At 39.2% G+C, this 10,510-nt stretch overlaps 1 protein-coding gene across 2 annotated transcripts; it reads left to right on the plus strand.

Moving 5' to 3' along the window:
- The first annotated feature begins 3,068 nt into the window (after nt 1–3,068).
- Nucleotides 3,069–8,731, plus strand: bspry (B-box and SPRY domain containing). Of its 2 annotated transcripts, none has more exons than XM_079178725.1 (6): nt 3,069–3,448; nt 4,096–4,194; nt 6,219–6,449; nt 6,573–6,598; nt 6,705–6,829; nt 7,723–8,731. In XM_079178725.1, the coding sequence occupies exons 1-6, from the start codon at nt 3,074–3,076 to the stop codon at nt 8,250–8,252; spliced, it is 1,386 nt and encodes a 461-aa protein (XP_079034851.1). In that variant the 5' UTR covers nt 3,069–3,073; the 3' UTR covers nt 8,253–8,731. The 2 variants fall into 2 exon arrangements, with proteins under 2 accessions (XP_079034851.1, XP_079034852.1); XM_079178726.1 differs by having other exon boundaries at nt 3,069–3,310.
- Nucleotides 8,732–10,510: the final 1,779 nt, after the last annotated feature.

A 10,510-nucleotide genomic window follows, 5' to 3' on the forward strand; every position in this document is an offset into this window, starting at 1 on the left:
CTAATCACACCATCCAATCAAACGCGACGTTGCGGGTTTTTACTAACGCGACGCGTCCTATCGTGTCGTCAAATAGAAAACGACTGTTTGTTCAACGACCGCCTGTTTCTGTTATTACGTCATTGAACTCTCGTGACCACTTCCAGACATTTTCGCGCGAAATGTTTGATGGCAAGTTATTTTATTAAGGATGTATGAAGAGAGCGGAGTACTGTTGGATTTACCTGTTAATTTAATGTTATTCTATTTCAATGCATATATTGTGCATTTGTATGCTATTTAATATGTTTACTCTCTTATTTATATTATATATACTGTGCATTTTTATACTCAATATATATATTTTTGTACTCTGTTACTTTGATTGCTTACCTGTATCATAATGCTGCTTTAGCGAACAAATTTCCCCTTGCAGGATTAATGAAGTGTCTGTCTGTCTGTCCATCCATCCATCTATCTACGTCCATCTATATCCAACTCTGATGCTCAAATGGCAGCACACGAGAGGATGTATCCAATTGCATTCATCACTGTGAATAAAATCCAGGACGTGATGCAGTGAGCACACAAGCATCTTCTTTCCCAACACATCTGTACGGTGATAAAGCATGACTTTCAGTTCAGTGTGTGAGCACCCTCTGGAGATCAGGATCTGTATTACAGAGACTTTTTATTTGTGACATAAATTATCAGGTTTTGTAATATTTTCTGAGTTTCTATTGAAATAATTAGTTTCCAGTAATTCTTCATGTTATGAATGTGTTGTTGCTGTCAGGTGAAATACTTAATCTATTTTCAGTTTTCTGACTTTTTGGAAACACATGGGTTTCATTTAACACGACAATTATATTTTGATTCATTGGTAAGGTTTCAAAACAAATCTTATCCCAATCGTATATGACTCAAAACCAGAGATGTCCCAACACTCATCAACTTAATGAATTTAAGTGCTTTGAAACAGTAAAGTGTTGATTGAGTTTCAATAAAAAGCAGTAATTTCTTTCGCCCACAACAAACTTAGTGCACAGGAATCCCTTGTTTGTTTCATGATGAAAACACATCTTGGGTTTCCTACTTTTTTCCATGACAAAACAGCTTTTTGTGTCGGAAACAATGGCAGCCCTGTGCCTCTGCTGTTCCCATTTCAAAGTGAAATGTGTGGAACACCACCTTGTGTTAGCCAGAAGGCATGACTCTTCTGTCAATCACTCCTATTCAGTTCCTCACATGGAGCTGGGAGGAGTGGGATGTGTGCGTCGTTCCTCGTGAAGGTTTGAATTTCTTGAGATTTGATCTCTGTCCTTCCAAACATATGTGCAGCTTTAACAAAAAAGTATTTTATTTAAGCTCAGTTTAAAAAGTCATGGGATAGAGAGGGATACAAAAAGGATAATCAATGCATGTGTTTTTACTTTCCTTTGATTTAAACCTCTTGTCCTGCTCTTCAAGGATTTTAAGAACAGAAAACGTATTATTATTGGCATCCACCGGTGAAAGATAAGGACATGGGTAGAAAAGGTAAATTCTAAAGTTAAAACAATATGTTGATTTAAAATGAAAACATAATCATTGGGATGCTGGTTGCAACCAAACCCAACTGACTGCACAGCCACTTTAAATGAATGGGCCTGATAAGGGAAGACCATGTTTTGTAAAGTACATTTGAGGTTATTTTCTCTGGATTCAAGAGCTTTTCCCGACAGTGGGTGTTGCTCGCTGGATTGCTAAACAGAGCCGTCTCTGAGGTGTGTCTGCACCGCTGATCCCCACATGTGATGACACGGTATCTATCACACCTATATCCACCCTGGAAAATGTGATTGCTCTTCCACAGTGTTCTCACAATGGTATCTAGTAAACATTAGGACATTTTCAAATGAGAATACAAGGGTAGTTTTTGAATAGCAGACTGATATAGCAAATAAAATGCCAAAAATGGTCCAAAAAACAATCTGCAGTATAAGAAAAATTAATTATGGAAAATAGTCCTTTTAATAATATTGTTGGATGACATGTTTATCAACTCTCAGTAGAATTGTATTGTAATATCTATTTCTTAGTAAAAGAAAGTCATTCAAATATGGATTTAAGCAAACTTAGATTCCCATTTTTACTTGAACGTTTTCTTTCTGATACATATTTAAATGAGCTGGTTGGATTGAGCCTCTATACTTTCATTGCCAACTGCTTCTCTGTAATTGTTGTGCACATGACAATAAAGAACTTGAAACAAATAAAATGTTGTCTTGCCTACATGTCCTTTATTAAAATGTATTCTAAACATCATGCAGGAATGCAGGTTCACATCCTGTGATTTTAATTGTGATATTTAGATAAGCAGCTCTTTAAATGAAAATTGGTTTACATAAAGAAATGTAAGCGTTGAAGTTAAAGACAGGCTACCTTTTGTTTGTGGTAGTTTAAACTACCACAAATCATTCAAATTAATAGGCGTACTCTCCACGTTTTCCTTGTAAAATTTTGCAAATATGTGCATATAGTAAAAACTACCACTTCTCACTGAAATACCTGAAATAGTTAAATACTTAAACTGGCAATCTTGAAGATTTTCATCGAAATAAATGTCTATTAAATCACTAACTGGTTCACTGATGAAAGTATTGTTGCATTACAGTTTTTCTCCATTGTATACACAACAATTTAACTATGCTCCCAAAATCTGAAAACTTGAAGCTGATGTGGTTGGTCTTCACTTTGTACCAAAGCTGGACATTTGAGAAGTTTTAGGGCCATAAAGACAAATACGGGAAGAGAAACATGAAATTAAGGCCAGCTAAAAAAAAAAAAAGAAGAAGAATATTGTAATATGCACATTGATATCTATCTTACTTTTACATCATATAACTCAAAACTCAAAAGACGGTTATCAGTTCACGCCCAAATCAAACAACTGAAACCCGCAAAGCAGAATCCTTTTTTCCCCTCTCAGCTCTGACCTCTGGTGTCCGTGTTACTTCCGTGTTCTGCTCACCTGTTACACCTGTATTACAGCGCTCGAGGCGACCGAGGTGCGACTCCAGTTCTGCCAGTGCACCTGTTGCGTTATTGTGCCATGACCGAGGAGCTCGTAACGTGCGACTTAACATGCCCATCTTCACCGACTGGCTCGGATAAGACTTCACGTGTCTTCAAAACGGAGGAGATGGATTTTGAGCAGCCTATTTTCTCCGTGTTGAGCCGCGGTGGGAAACAGGAGCAGGAGCAGGAGGCGGCGGACACCGCGAAGGCGACCTCACCGACTGGGACCACCGCCGACACCGAGTCCGGGATCTTCTCTGGTGAATATGAGGTGTGTGTGGAGCATGAAGCTGAGCTCGACTGGTTCTGTGGCACCGAGCAGAAACTCATCTGCTCTCACTGCGCCATCGTGGGCCCCTGCCACGGACACACTGTGACCCCTCTGGCCACCAGAGTAACCGCAGTCAGGGTGAGTGTAGGCCTATACTAATAGCTTACTGTATTTTAATGTAACACCTGTTTATTTCTTGTTTAATATATTGGCTGAGCTGTGGTAAGATAAAGCTCTGGAAATGTACAAGGCAAATATGTTTTCTTTACTGAGGAAACATGCAGGGTTACAAATAGCCCAGGAAGGTTACTTTCATTTTGTGTGAATGACTTGTGAGGTGTTTATTTCCCCCTGTTCTCAACCGTTTGACAGGTTTTTACTCATGTTACCTCACCGCAAAGCTAAAATGTTTCTTTTTCTCAATTTAAGTTTTGTTTATGAGAGAAAATGTAGATTTTTCCTATTTCAATCACTCACTTTTTTAGGATTGTAGCTGTTATAAAGCAATGCGGACTGACTGATAATGTGTGAAAAACTGTGTTCACATATTTAACAGTGTAATATGCTTATCTCATAATTCTTTCTTGGGTGTGCCACATTTTGCATGTTGTCTTTCCTGCTGATTGCTCTGCATGGCAATTTAAAAGACAGGATTTTCTTGTTGCGTCTCCAGCTGATGAGTGTGTGTGTATGTGTGTGTGTGTGTGTGTGTGTGTGTGTGTGTGTGTGTGTGTGTGTGTGTGTGTGTGTGTGTGTGTGTGTGTGTGTGTGTGTATTTTCACCAGAACCAACTGGTGGATGTGTGTGAAAAAATGCAGCTGCAGGCACAGAGGATTGAGAGGTTTATCGACCAGACGCTGACAGCCAAAGAGCAAAAGCTTCAGGTGAGAAATACCACTGATCCCCTCCCACTCAACCTCCCACTAATGATCACACACACAGCCCCAATAATACTGGTACACATTGCTCAGTGAAGCTACACTGTTTCACAAGTACATTGTTTTGATGTTGGCTGGCTCGGCTTTATGAAAAAGTCCCATGTGACTACATGTGCTTTACGGACATGTGTTGGGAAACGCCTATAATAAGTCTCTTTGCATTAGATCTGCAACTAAGGATTATTATAATTGTCAATTCGTCTGTTAGCTATTTCTTCAAGTATCCGATTCATTGTTAAATCTACAAGAACATAGCAAAAACTAACACCCCAGCTCTTCTTAAAATTGCTTCTTTGGTTTGAACAGCTGTTCCAAAACCCAAAGACATTCAGTTTATAATGATATAAAACTGAGAAAAGCTGTAAAGCTGCCCCTTTGAGAAGGTGGAACCAGGTTGGCTTTTTGGCTGATAAAGAATGAAATAGATTCTTGGACTAATTGTCTCACCACTTCACTGCATGTGAAACCATTATTGTCACATCAACATGGAGAGGAAATTGTTAAAGGAATTATATAGTGAGAAAACTCCACTCCACATAGGCTGTTCATTGAAAATGCATGTGTTTTTTTATTAATGTTCATTCACATGTTTTAATATGTTAAATCATAAAAACGTGCAGGAACACAGCATGAAATATCAGTATGAGATACTTCCTAAATCTAAATTAAAAAGTCAAAAATTAGCAGATGTACCTAAGATAAATAAAAATGGTTAACTAGTCATACATAACTTGCTGATTCAGTCAATTTCTTACCACCGAGCAACAAAGCAAAGGTTGCCTCTTTCAGTGCACCCATAGCCTATTTATTAACCTCCCTGAACACAATGGGTGTCTAAAGGGGTCAGATCTACGGACATGAGTGTGTAATATTCTAGGTTACAAGTTAGCACGAGTAAATCCAACCTCAAGCAAGCAGCAAAGGCAGGTAAAACAAACACGGTGACACCTTATCTGAGCAAGAATCCAATCACCAAACCGATACGTGTGTCAACGTAAAACAAAGGTACTCCACACTGTGAAAACACTGCTTTATGTTAGAAATCGGGTCAGTGAATCTCTGTAGCCATTGGTGTGTTTGTTTATTGTTTATGGCTAGACGTGGGAAGTCAATTGTGTGAAACTCATTAACAACCTCTGGGCTTTTATGGGCGCCCCCGTCAAGTGTCTGGCTGCTTGAGAGCAACAGAAACTTGGGCGGTGACACTGTTTGACCCACATGTTTCCTTAATGTTTGATGTATGAGATACTTTGCTTAAAATCTTAAAACCTCCTGACTAGACCTCTTACTTACTGTAAACTTGCAATAACTGGTATAACAAGTTGTGAACGCAACACTTTGTTCACCGGCCAACTGTGTCTGCCGTTTGGTGCGGAGCAGATCACAGTGGGTTTTTGGAGCTTTTTTTTTCACTGTCCGAAAACAACGCTAGTAGAGCGATGAGAGTGAACCAAACCTAAAGTACTGGACCAGAAAGCTAAGCGATGAGCTGAGACTCACTATAAAGCTCTGTGAAACCGATGGGAGCTGCAGGTTCAGATGATAATTGCCTCGTTGTAATTTGATTCCTTGTTAAAATAAAAAATCAGTTTTGGCTTTTTAAATATCAGGATTTCTCTGTGTTTCTATTTCATGGTAAATTGAATATCCATTGGTTGTGGCGTAATGTTTTTCATCTAATCCCAATTTCAAGATGTCAGTTTGGGCTCTAGGAAAGTGTAATGGTCAATTTGTAGATTAAATGGTTCGTTTTGCAAGGTTCAAAGCATATCTGCTCATAAACTATAAAGATATTTATAGATTTGGAAACATAACAACAATAAAGTATATGGGCTTTAGAAACTTACAAATCACCTTTTGACTACAGTCATATTGATACGGTGTTGATTATGCAATTTGATTCAACAAACATGTAATTTCTCCCCTGCACCACAAGTTGTCTAATATTCCTTCTTGTCCCTTTGGCGTAGGTAGTGGCGAGCAAGGCGAGGGAGCAGATCTTGGCTCAGGTCACCGCAGCACGTGAGGCCCTGGAAGAGGAGGAGCAGCGTCTCCTGGAGGAGGTGCAGAGAGAGGAGGAGCGAGTGGAGCAGTGTCTCCTCACCCAGAGGGCCCACTGGAGCCAGGCGTTGTCGAGGCTGACGCAAACGCGCTCCGGCCTGGTGCACACGCTGACACACACTGCAGACGCACAGCTGGTGGTGAGAGATGGGACATGTTGGGGAAGACTTTTGAACAATAGAGGGACTTGTGCTTGAAATCCAGTAACTTGATAATGAACATAAATTGCCCAAAAGACTCATCACTTTCTTCCTGTCTTTCAGACTAGTGTCCAGGAGATATCTGACAGGTAATCTTTTAAACATGCCATTGCTTGTGAATATTTAGTTTCTTGTTTAGGACACCGGAGAGGTAACATCTCTTCTTCTCTCGCTGTTTGTGTGTGTTCGCGTCAGGATGGAGGAGGCCGACGGGGTCGGGGAGCCATGTGACACAGACCAGCTCAACCTGAACCCAGACTGCAGTGACAGCAAGCTGCTGAGAGCTCTGTGGGCCACTGCAGTGCTGCTGGGGCCAAACGGTTAGTAGATTTGTATTCAATCTTGATGCACAACGTGACAGATCCAGCAGGAGCATACAGGGTTAATACATACATCTATCATGGTAATTAGTATACTGTATATAGATCCAGAAAGAAATAGTATCTATGCTCCAAACAGAAACACGCTGAGAAACTGTACAAGTGAACATTTCAATGACAAAAGTGAAAATGTCTTATATTGGAGTAAAAAGTACCTAAAAATAAATTTGCCACTACACTGTATACAAGTATAAAGCCCCTCAAAATTGTACCAGAGTAAATGTACTTACTTCAGTGACTATTTACAGCTGTATCAATTGCTTTCTTTAAAACTTTCATATCTTTATATCATAAGTAATGGTGTTTGCATTGGAGAAAATTGTGCAGATCTTTGACTTTCTTTGGTTTTCTGTATTTTTGCACACAGAACCTTCTTGACTTGTAGTAGTGCGCAGTAGTTTTGGAAATATATTGCACATATTGGTAATATACACATTTATCAACATAGACTATGTATTGTCCTGATGTATTTTGCTCCCTGGCTGGAAATAGCAGGATTGTAAAAAGTCATGGATGTTTTTTGTGTTATCGAGCAGGAGTTAAAATTAATCTAAACATGGGAGAACATTTAGAGAAAATCAAGGGTTGTTCATGTAAATCTTGAAGGTGGACAAGCGTGATACTGTAATTAGGGTGGACGGATGTTACCAGCTCAGTGACCAACAATAATTTTTGACATCCTTGTGTGTGTGACGAAGAGCAAGCTGTGCCATTACAGTAAAAGAAAAAGGATTTAATTAAAGTAAAGAATTCTCAAGCTTCCTCAAAACATGTCTGCTTATAGTAATGCATCAGCATATGACATTCAATCCATCATTTTCTTCTTCCTTCAGCTTATGGATCATCATCAAAGTTTGATGAGCGCACAGTGAGCCCTCTCCTGTCCCTCTCTGACGACTTATACACTTTGACCTTTCACAAAAAAGCTCGCCAACTGCAGCTGTACGACCCAGCACGCTTCGACTGTTGGCCCAACGCACTGGGTTCACTGTCCATGTCCTCTGGCACCCACAGCTGGGTGGTGGATGTGGGTCAGAGTGGTGCCTTTAAGGTTGGGGTCTGCTACACCTCTCTGGAGCGCAAAGGCTCTGGAAACGGGGCCCGACTGGGCCACAACAGCCAGTCTTGGGTGCTGTCTCACTACGACGGGGACTACTCCTTCTGCCACGCGGGGAAGAAGGTGCCCCTGCAGGTGGCGAGGAAACCCCAGAGGATCGGCCTGCTGCTGGACTGGCCGAGTCAGACGCTGTTGTTTTATGAGGCGGACTCCAGCACCGTGCTGCACTCTGTCACACATCACTTCAGCGCCGCGCTGCTGCCGGCGTTTGCCGTGACGGACCGCAGTATCACCATACTGCATTGACACAAGGCACACTTTGCCAAAAAACACTAAATGACCTAAACATGTGAAGAAATGCCTTTTTCTAATGTAAATATGAGCAGCAGCTAAAGATCCTCCATATGCAGTTATGAAAGGCATCAATTTCTATTTATTTTATTAGTAGCTGCTGATTCTCTCTTTTATAGTTTTCATGATTCAATAGATTTTGATTGAGAGATAATCAGATAATTTAACTTTATCTGTTGATCATATTATACAGTGGTGCTGTAACAGCATTTAGTTTGACTGATGATGGTTGTATTTTTAAAATCTTTTTAATAGCATCAGTTTGATCTGTGAAGAATACTCTTTATGGAAAATATTAATAACACTGGTTGATCCAGGACTGTTTTTTCACTCCAGAAATACTTGACATCATGTTGTATGAATGTTATATGCTCAGTTAACCAATTATTACAGTTTGACTGTTGTGCTTTCTGACTCTGCAATAGACTTTTCATAAATAGACTTAAACAAGGTATGATTTTGTGATTTCTGTTGCATTAGTATATGATCAGAACTGAAAATCCCTGTTTGTCCTTTTATGCCTCAGCGGGGTTATGTTTTGTTTGCATTTGAGAACATACTACAACTAAGTACAATAAGTAATACATTAGATAAGATAAGATATGTCAACAGAACTCAAAAACACTTAACATTGTGTTGTGTTAAACTCAGTAGTGTAGGATCTGAGAACACACTGAAAGTCCTGCAATGAAAATGTTTCTTAAGTTAAAGTAAGTTGAATCAGGAAAATGTACTAAAAGTATTATAGTAGCATAAAATGGCCACCGTGTGACCGTTACTATTCTATATCATGTCATTAGATTATTATCATGCATTAATGTGTAAAGCAGCATTTTACTGTTGTAGTACGTTGAGGTGGAGCTCATATTTTAACTACGTTATATAAGGCTGTGTAGGAGCCATTTTTGTTTGTTTTGTTAAATAACTACAAGGCGTCGCAGTTTGAGTTTCAAATGACGCAATCACTGCGCGTCCATCATCAGTAAAACACACAGGTGTGTCGTGAGGACACCATCAAGAGTTGTTCTTGTCTACCGCTCGTATCAAGCTGTATGACAAGAAAGGATCGTGTTTAGGTATATATTTTTTATGTTGAACTAAGGCCTACGTTTTTAATAATAGCCTTTTTATTTTGCTGCAAGCGTAACTACCTTTTTGCACCTTTTCTTTGCATTCCTTTGGCTCTTAACTTGTTTTTGATGTGAACGTCCCGACTGGACGATATATTTTTTTAAACCGTTGCAAAAACCTTTCGCAGGACAGTTTAATTTAAGTGTGTAAAGAGATGTTTCTCTCATACTGACAGCTCTGCTTGTCATTCAGCGGTATTATTTTGTTCTGATATAACGTTACTGTAACGTTAAGGTTAGCTAGTTGACACTGCTAAGGTGTCTCGTGCGTCAACCGAACTAGTTATGCTAACGTCCGTTGTTTACGCTAGCGTGAACGCTACGTGTTCATTACTTCAGTGTTTAAACATTGATTTATTTACAAACTCGCTTGCTGCAACTCAAACCCAGACCTTCAATCAACCAACTCACCAAGTAAGTGATGCATTGCTTATATACAGTATGTTGGATCTTATTGAAGCGTGTTGGAATCAAGTCAGTCCCTCTAGACATCCATTGAGCTACAAGACTGAAAGCTATGACAGGCTGCAACTAATGATTATTATGGATTTATCTACTGAATATATTGCCGATCGATCGATCGTTTGGGTTGTACAATTTCATCAATAAATGAGAAATGGCGTCACAATTATCCAGACCCAAAATGACATCGTCACCGTGCATTTTGACCAACCAACTGTCCAAACCTCAAATTTATTTAAAATAGAAATAATTAAACAGAAAAGAAGCCAATCTTCACTTTTTAGAAACTAGAATAATTAAATGTCTGGCACGTTTGTGTTAAATTGTTGCACTTAATTAGCTATACTGTCTGACAATCATCGTTTCATACATGTACATTTTCTATAACATCTTTGCTGTTAAATAATTGTAATGGAGTAAAAGTACAATATTTCCCTCTGTAAGTAAACAGTAGAAGCATAAAGTAAAACCTTTTCCTGAAGTACAGTGAGTAAATGCCCTTTAAGTTCCATTCCACCACTGGTACACCTTTATAAGACAGTTACTGTTTCTTCTTTCCATTAGAAGCATTATTGGAAAAACAACTTTGTTTAAAAACTTTGAAATTAAAAGTCCACAAAA

The sequence above is a fragment of the Pholis gunnellus genome (assembly GCF_910591455.1).
Source record: "Pholis gunnellus genome assembly, chromosome: 18".
NCBI lineage: Eukaryota > Metazoa > Chordata > Actinopteri > Perciformes > Pholidae > Pholis > Pholis gunnellus.

Bases quoted from the DNA above. Each gene is read 5' to 3' on its own strand.
- bspry (XM_079178725.1), top strand. From the start codon at position 3,074: ATGACCGAGGAGCTCGTAACGTGCGACTTAACATGCCCATCTTCACCG. The intron at 6,450-6,572 runs GTGAGAGATGGG...CCTGTCTTTCAG, and splicing joins CTGCAGACGCACAGCTGGTG to ACTAGTGTCCAGGAGATATC. The intron at 6,599-6,704 runs GTAATCTTTTAA...TGTTCGCGTCAG, and splicing joins GTCCAGGAGATATCTGACAG to GATGGAGGAGGCCGACGGGG.